The sequence below is a fragment of the Pseudophryne corroboree genome, chromosome 2, assembly GCF_028390025.1.
Source record: "Pseudophryne corroboree isolate aPseCor3 chromosome 2, aPseCor3.hap2, whole genome shotgun sequence".
Lineage (NCBI taxonomy): Eukaryota > Metazoa > Chordata > Amphibia > Anura > Myobatrachidae > Pseudophryne > Pseudophryne corroboree.
In genome coordinates, this window is record NC_086445.1 from 275,653,237 (window position 1) to 275,670,370 (window position 17,134).

The following is a 17,134-nucleotide window of genomic DNA, read 5'->3' on the forward strand; positions in this document are numbered from 1 at the left end:
GCCCTTAAGAAATCACATGTACATCAGCATTCACGGCCTTTGCTCAATACTTTGTCAATGCACCTTTGGCAGCAATTACAGCCTCAAGTCTTTTTGAATATGATGCCACAAGCTTGGCACACCTATCTTTGGCCAGTTTTGCCCATTCCTCTTTGCAGCACCTCTCAAGCTCCATCGGGTTGGATGGGAAGCGTCGGTGCACAGCCATTTTCAGATCTCTCCAGAGATGTTTAATCAGATTCAAGTCTGGGCTTTGGCTGGGCCACTCAAGGACAGTCACAAAGTTGTCCTGAAGCCACTCCTTTGATATCTTGGCTATGTGCTTAGGGTCTTTGTCCTGCTGAAAGATGAACCGTCGTCCCAGTCTGAGGTCAATAGCGCTCTGGAGCAGGTTTTCATCCAGGATGTCTCTGTACATTGCTGCATTCATCTTTCCCTCTATCCTGACTAATCTCCCAGTTCCTGCCGCTGAAAAACATCCCAACAGTATGATGCTTCACTGTAGGGAGGGTATTGGCCTGGTGATGAGCGGTGCCTGGTTTCCTCCAAACATGACGCCTGACATTCACGCCAAAGAGTTCAATCTTTGTCTCATCAGACCACAGAATTTTTGTTTCTCATGGTCTGAGAGTCTTTCGTGTGCATTTTGGCAAACTCCAGGCGGGCTGCCATGTGCTCTTTACTAAGGAGTGGCTTCCGTCTGGCCACTGTACCATACAGGCCTGATTGGTGGATTGCTGCAGAGATAGTTGTCCTTCTGGAAGGTTCTCCTCTCTCAACAGAGGAATGCTGTAGCTCTGACAAAGTGGTCGTCGGGTTCTTGGTCACCTCACTGACCAGGGCCCTTCTCCCCCGATCACTCAGTTTAGACGGCCGGCCAGCTCTAGGAAGAGACCTGGTAGTTCTGAACGTCTTCCATTTACGGATGATGAAGGCCACTGTGCTCATTGGGACCTTCCAAGCAGCAGATATTTTTCTGTACGCTTCCCCAGATTTGTGCTCAGCCATGAACTGTCAAGTGTGGGACCTTATATAGACAGGTGTGTGCCTTTCCAAATCATGTCTAATCAACTGAATTTAACACAGGTGGACTCCAATTAAGCTGTAGGAACATCTCAAGGATGATCAGTGGAAACAGGATGCACCTGTGCTTAATTTTGAGCTTCATGGCAAAGGCAGTGAATACTTATGTACATATGGTTTTTTATTTTTAATAAATTTGCAAAAATCACAAATAAAAACAACATTTTTCACGTTGTCATTATAGGGTATTGTGTTTAGAATTTTGAGGGGAAAAAATTAATTTATTCCATTTTGGAATAAGGCTGTAACATAACAAAATATGGAAAAAGTGAAGCGCTGTGAAAACTTTCCGGATTCACGGAATGTTACTGTAGAAAAATTGCAGAATTAGGCAGGGAAAGTAGACATACAGATTTAATATTTATGATTTAGGACCAACTGTGTGGTTAGCTGGGCATCATCATGCTTGTGAATGCCATTCCTGTATGTGGCATAATGTGACTAAGGGGCACTACTGTGCGGTGTAACATGATTAGGGGGCATTACTGTGCCGTGTGATGTGACTAAGGGGCACTACCGTGTGGCATAATTTAAACTGAGGGTACTATTGTGTGCTCATGACCCTTTCCAGCGAGACCATACCTGTTTAGGCGTGCGCTCTCCCTGCTTCAATTATGGAGGAGGGCACCAAAGCACTTTTTGTTTAAGGGCATTAAAATATGTAGTTATGGCTCTGCTTTGTGTGCACAGATTTGCACTCCTCTGTCTTCAGTACCTTTGCGCTAAAAAAAATCCTACAGTGAACACTATCTGAACCTCTACAACTGCAAAGCTAGGGTCAATTGGGAAAACACCTTGGGCTCGGTTCAATTGAGCACAGATTAAATAGTGCTGGGAATTAGCTCCCAGGGCTATTCAATTCTGTGCGCTGCCATGTCGGGGATGGCCGGTTCTCGTGGACTGAACAGGGTGTTTAGACGTGAGAACGGGCATTCTTCATCTAAAGTGCCTGCCACAATGCTGTTTTCTCCGCGTTGCGTCACAAAACAGCATTGCGGACTTAGGGTTTGTCAGATTTTTGCTTGCCTTCCCAGTGGGGTGCGAGAAGAAATCTTCTAGTCGGAGATGGCAGCACGTTGAATTGAATAGCCCCTTGCCTTTTGTGTGTGACACTAATGAAGTTCCAGCTTTACCTAATAGAACCAACCAAATATCTGACTATGGCACATGTTTGAATCCCCTGTAGGATGAGTTCTGTTGCGTGTATTTTAATACAGAGAATTATGTACACTTGTATGTTGTTAAATTATTATATTTGTAAGATATGAGAGTTATGGCCCCCATACATCACCAGATGCGATGCCCCGACCTGCCAACCGGATCCGCCAATAACCAGTCATCAACGAACGGCAATCAGTCGTAGAAATGTACATGTAAAAACATGCCGATTCCCGAATTAAAGTGGTGCAACAGAATTTTTAAACATCTCAGATGTATGGGGGGCCGCAAGCAGTGGGAGGAGTCAGGAATAGTAAGGGGAGGAGTCTATGCCAGAAGCTGACATCAGGTGGGCCTGTGTGCTTTAGATGCCAGGGCCTTTTTTTAGTGCCAGCCCGGCCTGTCTTTGGAGTAGTAATTTATCCAATGTACACAGAGTAATTATATCAAAGAGAAGAAATTGGAAGGCAGAGTGTAATGTTAGTTTTGGTGAAAATTAGAGGCATTAAGCATAAACTTGTTACAATTAAGTTAGTAAAAACAATGGCTTCCTAACAAATATTCAATAGTCTTTGTTACCGAGCACCTTTAAACACAAGTAAATTGCTTAGATCAAAATCATGCACTGCAGTTAGGTGACATAAATACAGTATGTTTTCGTATTTACAGTAAAAAAATATTTGATAATTACATTGCAGCACTTCTACGTTATAGATCAGACGTGTCAAACTCCCTAATGCATGCTTTTGCAGCCCCGCATTTAAAACCAGTTGAATGTGGCCCAGCTGCCGAAGCTAGTCTATGTAGAGAAAGGGAAATGACTGTGGGGGGAGCTGCTGTACTCTGCCCACCGCAGCATCGCACCTGCTCAGCACCATTAGCGCTGTCCACGCCCTGTGTGTGTCTGTCCAGCTGCCTGCGAATTACAGGAGGATTCATCTGGAAGAGGAGTGGACAGCTTTCTAAGAATGAAGGTCAATTGAAGGGGGCTGGCACAGGGGATTTAGTATAATTTACCGGCGGCTGGGATGCCGGCTGTCAAGATACCCACAGCTGCATCCCGGCCGCCCAGTATGCTAGCAGCGGGGCGAGCGTAAAGAGTCCCCTTGCGGGCTCGCAGCACTCGCCACAGGATCTATTCCCACTCTATGGGTGTCGTGGACACTCATGAGTTGGAGAGTCCTGTGATTGCTGGGATCCCGACACAAGGTTTGGAGGACAAGAGGCGCAGAGGGCTTCGGCTACAGGGGACACAGGGTGCATGCGGCAGGACTGGAGGGATAAAGGGGTTAGGAATGGACACATGGGGCCTAATTCAGACCCTAGGGGGTTTTTGCACTGCTGCGAACAGATAGTCGCCGCCCATAGGGGAGTGTATTTTCGCTTTGCAAGTGTGCCTATCACATGTGTAGCAGAGGTGTACGAACAGATCTTGTGCAGTCTCCGAGTAGCTTAGTAAGACTTTCTCAGCCATTGCGAACACTTCAGCCTGTCCGGGACCGGAATTGACGTCTGGAACCCTCCCTGTAAACGCATGGACACGCCTGCGTTTTTCCAACCGCTCCCAGAAAACGGTCAGTTGTCACCCACAAACGGCTTCTTCCTGTCAATCTCCTTGCGATCGCCCGGGAGAATGGATTCTTCACACAAACCCATCGCTGAGCAGCGATGCGTTTTGTACCTATGCAACGCGCCTGGGCAGTTCTGACCTGATCACAACACTGCAAAAAACGCTAGCGAGCAGGTCTGAATTACCCCTATTGTCCACTTAAAGAGAGAAACCACCATATAAGTAAGCTTTATCTATATGGTGGTCTCTCTCTAACATGGAACATGTGTCCCTTCCAGCCCCCTCTGTCCCTCCAGCCACATGCCCCGTGTCACCTCTACCCGAGGTGACGCTGGCAGGGATGGTAAAGGGAAGCAGTATTAATTTAATTAGCATCTCCCAGCACACACTGATATGTTGCGGTACATTTATTATTTATATTAGAGGGGACTGCAGTGGTACAAGAAGAAATAACAGCTTCCAGCACACATTGGTATCATTATATAGAGAGTCTGTACAGTGACATATGAGAGGGGAGAGGGGGGGGGGGGGAACTCAGTTTCTTGTGGTCCATGCAATCTTAGACTTTTGAGTATTTGGGTGGGATTTTGAGATTGACATGCCTGTTTTAAAGGTTCAATGTAATGATCTGGCAGCACTGTGGCGCCCAGGACGCTACGCCGGAACCCTGCGGCACCCAGGACGCTGCGCCGGAACCCTGCGGCACCCAGGACGCTGCGCCGGAACTCTGTGGCGAACCAGGACGCTGCGCCGGAACCCTGTGGCGAACCAGGACACTGCGCTGGACCCCTGCGGCGAACCAGGACACTGCGCCGGACCCCTGCGGCGGCCAGGACACTACGCCGGACCCCTGCGGCGGCCAGGGCGCTGCGCCAGACCACTGCGGCACCCAGGGCGCTGCACCGGACCCCTGCGGCACCCAGGGCGCTGCACCGGACCCCTGCGGCACCCAGGGCGCTGCCGCGGACCCCTGTGGCGCCCAGGACGCTGCGTCAGACCCCTGCTGCGCCCAGGACGCTACGCTGCGCCGGACCCCTACTGCACACAGGACACTACGCTAAAACCGTGTTACGCTCAGAGCACTAATCCTTTGTTCTGCAGTATAACACACTTTTGTTGCCACCATACACAAAACCAGAGTACTATTGCATATCATAGTGATACAGAGTCTTGTCGCCCCCAGCAACGACATATCTGGCCAGACTAAAAAAAAAACCTCTCACCTTTACAAGCCACATGCCCGTGTTCTGCTTAGCTCCACTCAGATCCAGTTCCCCTTTATCTGCAGCCATAACGCTGTTCACAGTCTACTACAGACACACTATTACACACTGCCGGCACCCAGGGGAACACAAGCGACAGTGCACACTGATGTACGGAGCGCCGGATGGGACACACTTCCGGACACGCATCCGCCTTGCCTGCTCTCTGCCAGTGCCGGTTATATGTATGTGGTGATACCGGCTGCTCATACGTTTGCCCGGGACTCAGAGTGTAATGTGCGCAGTGCGTATATAATGTCACACAGGCAGCATCAGTACTATATGCTTGTATGTATTATGTTATGGCACGGCTTAGTAAGGAGCATTCCGGACAGTAAGATGAGGTATGAGATCTTGTGTTTTTAAAGATAACCCGCACACTGTCATACCTCCCAACATGACCCTCTCCAGGAGGGACAAAATGCTCAGCTTCTGGACATTTCTCTTAATGTATGATTGCCGGCACCTGTTTTGAACAGGTTAATGGATAAGAAAGGCATTTCAGCACAGGTGAGGGCAATCATAACTTAATAGGGAAGTCCAGGAGCAGAGCATTGTGTCCCTCCTGGAGAGGGTCAGGTTGGGAGGTATGCACTGTATCAGCGTAATGCAGTGGGGTGTATGTCTGAGTTGATCGCAGCAGCAAGTTTGTTAGAAATTGGGCAAAACCATGTGCACAGCAGGGGGGGGGGGGCAGATATAACATTTGCAGAGAGAGTTAGGTTTGGGTGGGTTATTTTGTTTCTGTGCAGGGTAAATACTGGCTGCTTTATTTTTACACTGCAATTTAGATTTCAGTTTGAACACACCCCACCCAAATCTAACTCTCTCTGCACATGTTATATCTGCCCCACCTGCAGTGCACTTGGTTTTGCCCAACTGCTAACAAAATTCCTGCTGCGATCAACTTGGAATTACCCCCATTATGTACAGTATGTCGTGAGAAAGCTGCAAGTCACCATCAGATTTTGCACAACCTAGATTAACATACATTTTCCACGAAATATGAACTCATGTATGTTAAATATTACATTTAGCTATCAAAATAAAACACATTAAACATTATCCACCTAAATGACAATTTATTTCCCCAAAAACTGGTCAGAAATAGCTTTTTGTTTATTTAATAAAGAATAAAATGTATTTTTTTAAATACATACCCTCCAACTACTTTTCTCTATCGTCCTAGTGGATGCTGGGGTTCCTGAAAGGACCATGGGGAATAGCGGCTCCGCAGGAGACAGGGCACAAAAAGTAAAGCTTTTTCCGATCAGGTGGTGTGCACTGGCTCCTCCCCCTATGACCCTCCTCCAGACTCCAGTTAGATTTTTGTGCCCGGCCGAGAAGGGTGCAATCTAGGTGGCTCTCCTAAAGAGCTGCTTAGAGAAAGTTTAGCTAGGTTTTTTATTTTACAGTGATTCCTGCTGGCAACAGGATCACTGCAGCGAGGGACTGAGGGGAGAAGGAGTCAACTCACCTGCGTGCAGGATGGATTGGTTTCTTGGCTACTGGACATCAAGCTCCAGAGGGACGATCACAGGTACAGCCTGGATGGTCACCGGAGCCACGCCGCCGGCCCCCTTGCAGATGCTGAAATCAGAAGAGGTCCAGAATCGGCGGCTGAAGACTCCTGCAGTCTTCTAAAGGTAGCGCACAGCACTGCAGCTGTGCGCCATTTTCCTCTCAGCACACTTCACACGGCAGTCACTGAGGGTGCAGGGCGCTGGGAGGGGGGCGCCCTGGGAGGCAAATGAGTACCTATAAAGGCTAAAAATACTTCACATATAGCCCTAGAGGCTATATGGAGATATTTAACCCCTGCCTAATTTTTCTAAATAGCGGGAGACGAGCCCGCCGGAAAAGGGGCGGGGCCTATCTCCTCAGCACACGGCGCCATTTCCTCTCACAGCTCCGCTGGTCAGGACGGCTCCCAAGTCTCTCCCCTGCACTGCACTACAGAAACAGGGTAAAACAGAGAGGGGGGGGCACATTTATGGCGATATTTTGATATAACAAAGCAGCTATAAGGGAGCACTTATTATAAGGCTATCCCTGATATATATATAGCGCTTTTGGTGTGTGCTGGCAAACTCTCCCTCTGTCTCCCCAAAGGGCTAGTGGGTCCTGTCTTCGTTAGGAGCATTCCCTGTGTGTCTGCTGTGTGTCGGTACGTGTGTGTCGACATGTATGAGGACGATATTGGTGTGGAGGCGGAGCAATTGCCAAATATGAGGATGTCACCCCCTAGGGAGTCGACACCAGAATGGATGCCTTTATTTATGGAACTACGGGATAGTGTCAACACGCTAAAGCAGTCGTTTGACGACATGAGACGGCCGGACAATCAATTAGTGCCTGTCCAGGCGACTCAAACACCGTCAGGGGCTGTGAAACGCCCTTTGCCTCAGTCGGTCGACACAGACCCAGACACAGGCGATGACTCCAGTGGTGACGGTGACGAATCAACCGTATTTTCCAGTAGGGCCACACGTTATATGATTTTGGCAATGAAGGAGGCGTTACATTTAGCTGATACTACAGGTACCACTAAACAGGGTATTATGTGGGGTATGAAAAAACTACCTATAGTTTTTCCTGAATCAGAAGAACTAAATGACGTGTGTAATGAAGCGTGGGTTGCCCCTGATAAAAAGCTGATAATTTCAAAGAAATTATTGGCATTATACCCTTTCCCGCCAGAGGTTAGGGAGCGCTGGGAAACACCTCCTAGGGTGGACAAGGCGCTAACACGCTTATCTAAACAAGTGGCGTTACCCTCTCCTGAGACGGCCGCACTTAAAGATCCATCAGATAGGAGGATGGAAAATATCCAAAAAAGTATATACACACATGCAGGTGTTATACTACGACCAGCTGTAGCGACTGCCTGGATGGGCAGTGCGGGGGTAGCTTGGTCAGAATCCCTGATTGAAAATATTGATACCCTGGACAGGGACAATATTTTACTGTCGTTAGAACAAATAAAGGATGCATTTCTTTATATGCGTGATGCACAGAGGGATATATGCACACTGGCATCACGGGTAAGTGCTATGTCCATTTCGGCCAGAAGAGCTTTATGGACGCGACAGTGGACAGGCGATGCGGATTCAAAACGGCATATGGAAGTTTTGCCGTATAAAGGGGAGGAGTTATTTGGAGTCGGTCTATCAGATTTGGTGGCCACGGCTACAGCCGGGAAATCCACCTTTCTACCTCAAGTCACTCCCCAACAGAAAAAGGCACCGACTTTTCAACCGCAGCCCTTTCGTTCCTTTAAAAATAAGAGAGCAAAGGGCTATTCATATCTGCCACGAGGCAAAGGTCGAGGGAAGAGACAGCAACACGCAGCTCCTTCCCAGGATCAGAAGCCCTCCCCGGCTTCTACAAAAGCCTCAGCATGACGCTGGGGCTTCTCAAGCGGACTCGGGGACCGTGGGGGGTCGTCTCAAAAATTACAGCGCGCAGTGGGCTCACTCGCAAGTAGATCCCTGGATCCTGCAGATAATATCTCAGGGATACAGGTTGGAATTAGAGACAGATCCACCTCGCCGTTTCCTGAAGTCTGCTTTACCAACGTCCCCCTCCGAAAGGGAGACGGTGTTGGAAGCCATTCACAAGCTGTACTCTCAGCAGGTGATAGTCAAGGTACCTCTTCTGCAACAAGGGAAGGGGTATTATTCCACTCTTTTTGTGGTACCGAAGCCGGATGGCTCGGTAAGGCCTATTCTAAATCTGAAGTCCTTGAACCTGTACATAAAGAAGTTCAAGTTCAAAATGGAGTCACTCAGAGCAGTGATAGCGAACCTGGAAGAGGGGGACTTTATGGTATCCTTGGACATCAAGGATGCGTATCTCCACGTTCCAATTTACCCCTCACACCAGGGGTACCTCAGGTTCGTTGTACAAAACTGTCACTATCAGTTTCAGACGCTGCCGTTCGGATTGTCCACGGCACCTCGGATCTTTACAAAGGTAATGGCCGAGATGATGATTCTTCTTCGAAGAAAAGGCGTATTAATTATCCCATACTTGGACGATCTCCTAATAAGGGCGAGGTCCAGAGAACAGCTAGAGATGGGATTAGCACTGTCTCAGGAAGTGCTAAAACAGCACGGGTGGATTCTGAATATTCCAAAATCCCAGTTAATGCCGACAACTCGTCTGCTGTTCCTAGGGATGATTCTGGACACGGTTCAGAAAAAGGTTTTTCTCCCGGAGGAAAAAGCCAAGGAGTTATCCGAGCTTGTCAGGAACCTCCTAAAACCAGGAAAGGTGTCTGTACATCAATGCACAAGAGTCCTGGGAAAAATGGTGGCTTCTTACGAAGCAATTCCATTCGGCAGATTCCACGCAAGAATTTTCCAAAGGGATCTGTTGAACAAATGGTCAGGGTCGCATCTTCAGATGCACCTGCGGATAACCCTGTCTCCAAGGACAAGGGTGTCTCTTCTGTGGTGGTTGCAGAGTGCTCATCTATTGGAGGGCCGCAGATTCGGCATACAGGATTGGATCCTGGTGACCACGGACGCCAGCCTGAGAGGCTGGGGAGCAGTCACACAAGGAAGAAACTTCCAGGGAGTATGGACGAGCCTGGAAACGTCTCTTCACATAAACATTCTGGAACTAAGAGCAATATACAATGCTCTAAGCCAGGCAGAACCTCTGCTTCAGGGAAAACCGGTGTTGATCCAGTCGGACAACATCACGGCAGTCGCCCATGTGAACAGACAGGGCGGCACAAGAAGCAGGAGTGCAATGGCAGAAGCTGCAAGGATTCTTCGCTGGGCAGAGAATCATGTGATAGCACTGTCAGCAGTGTTCATCCCGGGAGTGGACAACTGGGAAGCAGACTTCCTCAGCAGACACGATCTTCACCCGGGAGAGTGGGGACTTCATCCAGAAGTCTTCCACATGCTGGTAAACCGTTGGGAAAGACCAATGGTGGACATGATGGCGTCTCGCCTCAACAAAAAACTGGACAGGTATTGCGCCAGGTCAAGAGATCCGCAGGCAATAGCTGTGGACGCGCTGGTAACGCCTTGGGTGTACCAGTCGGTGTATGTGTTTCCTCCTCTGCCTCTCATACCAAAAGTATTGAGAATTATACGGCAAAGAGGCGTAAGAACGATACTAGTGGTTCCGGATTGGCCAAGAAGGACTTGGTACCCGGAACTTCAAGAGATGATCACGGAAGATCCGTGGCCTCTACCTCTAAGGAGGGACTTGCTTCAGCAGGGTCCCTGCCTGTTTCAAGACTTACCGCGGCTGCGTTTGACGGCATGGCGGTTGAACGCCGGATCCTAAAGGAAAAAGGCATGCCGGAAGAAGTCATTCCTACTTTGATTAAAGCAAGGAAGGAAGTAACCGTGCAACATTATCACCGAATTTGGCGAAAATATGTTGCGTGGTGCGAAGATCGGAGTGCTCCGACGGAGGAATTTCAACTGGGTCGATTCCTACATTTCCTGCAATCAGGATTGTCAATGGGTCTCAAATTGGGATCTATTAAGGTTCAAATTTCGGCCCTGTCGATTTTCTTTCAAAAAGAATTGGCTTCAGTCCCTGAAGTCCAGACCTTTGTTAAGGGAGTGCTGCATATACAGCCTCCTGTGGTGCCTCCAGTGGCACCGTGGGATCTCAATGTGGTTTTGGATTTCCTAAAATCTCATTGGTTTGAACCACTAAAAAAGGTGGATTTGAAATATCTCACATGGAAAGTGACCATGCTTATAGCCCTGGCTTCTGCCAGGAGAGTGTCAGAATTGGCAGCTTTATCTTACAAAAGCCCATATCTGATTTTCCATTCGGACAGGGCAGAACTGCGGACTCGTCCGCATTTTCTCCCTAAGGTGGTGTCAGCATTTCATCTGAACCAGCCTATTGTAGTGCCTGCGGCTACAAGTGACTTGGAGGACTCCAAGTTACTGGACGTTGTCAGAGCATTAAAAATATATATTGCAAGGACAGCTGGAGTCAGAAAATCTGACTCGTTGTTTATATTGTATGCACCCAACAAGATGGGTGCTCCGGCGTCTAAGCAGACGATTGCTCGTTGGATCTGTAGCACAATCCAACTTGCACATTCTGTGGCAGGCCTGCCACAGCCTAAATCTGTAAAGGCCCACTCCACAAGGAAGGTGGGCTCATCTTGGGCGGCTGCCCGAGGGGTCTCGGCATTACAACTTTGCCGAGCAGCTACGTGGTCAGGGGAGAACACGTTTGTAAAATTTTACAAATTTGATACTCTGGCTAAAGAGGACCTGGAGTTCTCTCATTCGGTGCTGCAGAGTCATCCGCACTCTCCCGCCCGTTTGGGAGCTTTGGTATAATCCCCATGGTCCTTTCAGGAACCCCAGCATCCACTAGGACGATAGAGAAAATAAGATTTTACTTACCGATAAATCTATTTCTCGGAGTCCGTAGTGGATGCTGGGCGCCCATCCCAAGTGCGGATTATCTGCATAAATTGTACATAGTTATTGTTAACTAATTCGGGTTATTGTTGAAGGAAGCCATCTTTCAGAGGCTCCGCTGTTATCATACTGTTAACTGGGTTTAGATCACAAGTTGTACGGTGTGATTGGTGTGGCTGGTATGAGTCTTACCCGGGATTCAAAATCCTCCCTTATTGTGTACGCTCGTCCGGGCACAGTACCTAACTGGAGTCTGGAGGAGGGTCATAGGGGGAGGAGCCAGTGCACACCACCTGATCGGAAAAAGCTTTACTTTTTGTGCCCTGTCTCCTGCGGAGCCGCTATTCCCCATGGTCCTTTCAGGAACCCCAGCATCCACTACGGACTCCGAGAAATAGATTTATCGGTAAGTAAAATCTTATTTTTTGGCAGGTGCAGTAACTTTTTTTATGGTTTGTACCGATTTTTCGTTCTCCAAACTTCCATAGAAATTATAGGAAAAGCCTTTACCCATGGCCACACCCCTTTTCGAATTTGTGCCGATTTTTATGTGTAAATTGTTGGAGGATATGGAAAAAAAAAAAAATATATATATATAATGCAGAAAGGACCTGCACTCCCCCCAATGGATTACAACTTACTCAGGTGTCATCCGGAAAAGTAGAAGTATCACGATATATTCGAACAAGCAGCGGCACTCAGAGATTCAATACAGGCATAAAATCATACCTCCCAACATGACCCTCTCCAGGAGGGACAGAATGCTCTGCTCCTGGACTTCCCTCTTAATTTATGATTGCCATCACCTGTGCTGAAACACCTTTCTTATCCATTAACCTGTTCAAAACAGGTGCCGGCAATCATACATTAAGAAAAGTCCAGAAGCAGAGCATTGTGTCCCTCCTGGAGAGGGTCATGTTGGGAGGTATGATAAAATTGATATAACCGTGTGGTTTTAATTCATCTTTGTGAGCCAATGTTTCAGGGCCAACATGCCCCTTTGACAAAGGGGCATGTTGGCCCCGAAAAGTTGGCTCACAAAGATGAAATAAAACCACACGGTAATGTGGCTGAGGTTCCAAGATTGTGCAGGGGTGCCTCATGTTGGTGGTCCAGGGCCAAATCAAATTATTTATGGTGAAAGTCAGTGCTAGTGGACAATCCATAGCACAACTGTACATCACCACATAACTGACCGTAATGCTGGGAACACACAAGCACTGCGATTGCTAACCACGCCCCCGTTTTCATCACTAAGGGGGCATGTACAGCAATCAGTGAGCTGCTGGTCGTGACCCCTGTCCCTCTCTGCCGGGAAATAGACGCTGTTCGCATGCGCACAGCATCTATTCTCTACTGCTCTGCTCAGAGAAGCGAGTGACAGGGGAGAGCTCCCAACTGACGCCCCTCCCCACACACACCACCGCGGGACACTGCGACCCATGGGTGGGACAGCGGGAAAGGCCGTGATAAACAGGACCGTCCCGCCAAAATCGGGACAGTTGAGAGGTATGTATATATATACTAGCTGAAGTACCTGGCGCGTTGCTCGGGTTTACATTTTCCAGCTATTACCTCAATGAGTTGGATGTAACTGTCAATGTATTAAAAATAATTAGTAGCTCTTCCAACACACCCATCAGGTGGCTGCCCAGTGTAGTTTTTGTTTTTGGGGTGTCGCCAGTAGCCCTGATCCCCAGCTTTTCTTTCTTCCAGTTTTACAATCCCTCTTTCATTGCGAGATGGGTTTAAAGTTTTCAATGTTGCTATTCCAAGGCTTTTGGGTATACAACATTTTTTGTCTTCCCACCTACATTTCTGTCAGTTATTTTAGTTGATTTATGGTTATTTCAGTAAGTTATTTCAGGTCATTGAATTATGATTATTTCTGTCAATAATTACAGTTCATTAAAGTTTTCATCCAGATCCATCCAGTGGAAGGCCCAGAACAGACTCCCTGTGTCAAAGTTCTGCCCAGCGTACAGCAGTCGGAGGTCCGACCAGGACCTCAACCACCTATGTCTACTGCGATCCAATGTTACCACTCTGAAAAAAAGCACTTCTAAATTATTCAACATGCTAAATCACAAATCAGTACTGTATCACAATTTATCACAATTTATAATAGACACTTCTAGAACAATGCATTTCCTGGAATTTGTGGAACTTCCCACAAAGGTATAGAACCTTCTAGAACTTTATGGAAACTTCTAGAACCTTATGGAAATACAGGCCGAGTTTAAATTTTCCACTGTTTAAATTATTCATGAGTTGGATCTGTCAATAATTTTTATATTCCTCTGTCCAAGCAGCTGGAGTAAGCCTGGCTGAGCGAGATCACCTCCTGGTCACATGCTATTTCATGCACAACTTCCAGGAGTACGTGAGCCGACAGGGACTTCAAGAGCATGGCGCCCGCCTCTACCGCCTTTAGGGTAATATGGCTCTACCCCTTGGTTGCAGGTGGCACGGCCAGGCGGCACCCCTGGCCAAGGGGTAGATAGGTCCCTGGTTAGAATTTTATATTCTAAGGTGTAATTATGAAAGTTGCAGGTTTTTTTGACCCACAGAAATGTGACAGTGCATCGAACCCAAACCATTTTGCAGGCTATGCATGTGTAAAACTCAAGTAGTTTATGCATTCAGATTCTGAAAAATCACATTAAACACTATTTCTCTGACGTCCTAGTGGATGCTGGGGACTCCGTAAGGACCATGGGGAATAGCGGCTCCGCAGGAGTCTGGGCACAAAAGTAAAGCTTTAGGACTACCTGGTGTGCACTGGCTCCTCCCCCTATGACCCTCCTCCAAGCCTCAGTTAGATTTTTGTGCCCGAACGAGAAGGGTGCACACTAGGTGGCTCTCCTGAGCTGCTTAGTGAAAAGTTTAGTTTTTAGATTTTTTATTTTCAGTGAGTCCTGCTGGCAACAGGCTCACTGCATCGAGGGACTAAGGGGAGAAGAAGCGAACTCACCTGCGTGCAGAGTGGATTGGGCTTCTTAGGCTACTGGACATTAGCTCCAGAGGGACGATCACAGGCCCAGCCATGGATGGGTCCCAGAGCCGCGCCACCGCCCCCCTTACAGAGCCAGAAGACAGAAGAGGTCCGGGAAATCGGCGGCAGAAGACGTCCTGTCTTCAATAAGGTAGCGCACAGCACCGCAGCTGTCCGCCATTGCTCTCAGCACACTTCACACTCCGGTCACTGAGGGTGCAGGGCGCTGGGGGGGGCGCCCTGAGACGCAATAAAAACACCTTAGATGGCAAAAAATACATCACATATAGCTCCTGGGCTATATGGATGCATTTAACCCCTGCCAGAATACACAGAAAAACGGGAGATAAGGCCGCCGAGAAGGGGGCGGAGCCTATCTCCTCAGCACACTGGCGCCATTTTCCCTCACAGCTCCGTTGGAGGGAAGCTCCCTGGCTCTCCCCTGCAGTCACTACACTACAGAAAGGGTTGAAAAAAGAGAGGGGGGCACTAATTAGGCGCAGTATTAAAAATACAGCAGCTATAAGGGGAAAAACACTTATATAAGGTTATCCCTGTATATATATAGCGCTCTGGTGTGTGCTGGCAAACTCTCCCTCTGTCTCCCCAAAGGGCTAGTGGGGTCCTGTCCTCTATCAGAGCATTCCCTGTGTGTGTGCTGTGTGTCGGTACGTTTGTGTCGACATGTATGAGGAGGAAAATGATGTGGAGACGGAGCAAATTGCCTGTAATAGTGATGTCACCCCCTAGGGGGTCGACACCTGAGTGGATGAACTGTTGGAAGGAATTACGTGACAGTGTCAGCTCTGTATAAAAGACAGTGGTTGACATGAGACAGCCGGCTACTCAGCTTGTGCCTGTCCAGACGTCTCATAGGCCGTCAGGGGCTCTAAAGCGCCCGTTACCTCAGATGGCAGATACAGACGCCGACACGGATACTGACTCCAGTGTCGACGGTGAAGAGACAAATGTGACTTCCAGTAGGGCCACACGTTACATGATTGAGGCAATGAAAAATGTTTTACACATTTCTGATAATACGAGTACCACCAAAAAGGGGTATTATGTTCGGTGAGGAAAAACTACCTGTAGTTTTCCTGAATCTGAGAAATTAAATGAGGTGTGTGATGATGCGTGGGTTTCCCCCGATGACAACTGATAATTTCTAAAATGTTATTGGCATTATATCCTTTCCCGCCAGAGGTTAGGGTGCGTTGGGAAACACCCCCTAGGCTGGGTAAAGCGCTCACACGCTTGTAAGAACAAGGGCTCTACCCTCTCCTGAGATGGCCGCCCTTAAGGATCCTGCTGATAGAAAGCAGGAGGGTATCCTAAAATGTATTTACACACATACTGGTGTTATACTGCGACCAGCAATCGCCTCAGCCTGGTTGTGCAGTGCTGGGTTGGCGTGGTCGGATTCCCTGACTGAAAATATTGATACCCTAGATAGGGACAGTATATTATTGCCTATAGAGCATTTAAAAGATGCATTTCTATATATGCGTGATGCACAGCGGAATATTTGCAGACTGGCATCAAGTATAAGTGCGTTGTCCATTTCTGCCAGAAGAGGGTTATGGACACGACAGTGGTCAGGTGATGCGGATTCCAAACGGCATTTGGAAGTATTGCCGTATAAAGGGGAGGAGTTATTTGGGGTCGGTCTTTCAGACCTGGTGGCCACGGCAACAGCTGGGAAATCCACGTTTGTACCCCAGGTCGCCTCTCAACATAAGAAGACGCCGTATTATCAGGCGCAGTCCTTTCGTTCCCAGAAGGGCAAGTGGGCAAAAGGTTCCTCATTTCTGCCCCGTGACAGAGGGAGAGGAAAAAGGCTGCAGAAATCAGCCAGTTCCCAGGAACAGAAGCCCTCTCCCGCCTCTGCCAAGCCCTCAGCATGACGCTGGGGCTTTACAAGCAGACTCAGGCACGGTGGGGGCCCGTCTCAATGAATTTCAGCGCGCAGTGGGCTCACTCGCAAGTAGACCCCTGGATCCTTCAGGTGATATCTCAGGGGTACAAATTGGAATTCGAGACGTCTCCCCCTCGCCGTTTTCCTAAAGTCGGCTTTACCGACGTCTCCCTCTGACAGGGAGGCAGTTTTGGAAGCCATTCACAAGCTGTATTCCCAGCAGGTGATAATCAAGGTACCCCTCCTGCAACAGGGAACGGGGTATTATTCCACACTGTTGTGGTACCGAAGCCGGACGGCTCGGTGAGACCGATTCTAAATCTAAAATCTTTGAACACTTACATACGGAGGTTCAAATTCAAGATGGAGTCACTCAGAGCAGTGATTGCGAACCTGGAAGAAGGGGACTACATGATGTCTCGGGACATCAAGGATGCTTACCTTCATGTCCCAATTTACCCTTCTCACCAAGGGTACCTCAGGTTTGTGGTACAGAACTGTCACTATCAGTTTCAGACGCTGCCGTTTGGATGGTCCACGGCACCCCGGGTCTTTACCAAGGTAACGGCCGAAATGATGATACTCCTTCGAAGGAAGGGAGTTTTAGTTATCCCTTACTTGGACGATCTCCTGATAAGGGTAAGATCCAGAGAACAGTTGGAGGTCGGTGTAGCACTATCTCAGGTAGTGTTGCGGCAGCACGGTTGGATTCTCAATATTCCAAAATCGCAGCTG

At 48.3% G+C, this 17,134-nt stretch overlaps 1 protein-coding gene across 2 annotated transcripts in view; it reads right to left on the reverse strand.

Annotated features, from left to right (window-relative positions):
- GTF2F2 (general transcription factor IIF subunit 2) overlaps window positions 1–5,476 on the reverse strand; it is a 423,942-nt gene extending 418,466 nt beyond the window's left edge. The window contains exon 1 of one of the 2 annotated variants that reach the window (XM_063952832.1): window positions 5,035–5,476. In XM_063952832.1, coding sequence (XP_063808902.1) covers window positions 5,035–5,103 — 69 coding nt within the window. In that variant the 5' untranslated portion in view covers window positions 5,104–5,476. The remainder of the gene's footprint in view (window positions 1–5,034) is intronic. The other variant, XM_063952831.1, reaches the window with a different exon arrangement.
- Window positions 5,477–17,134: the final 11,658 nt, after the last annotated feature.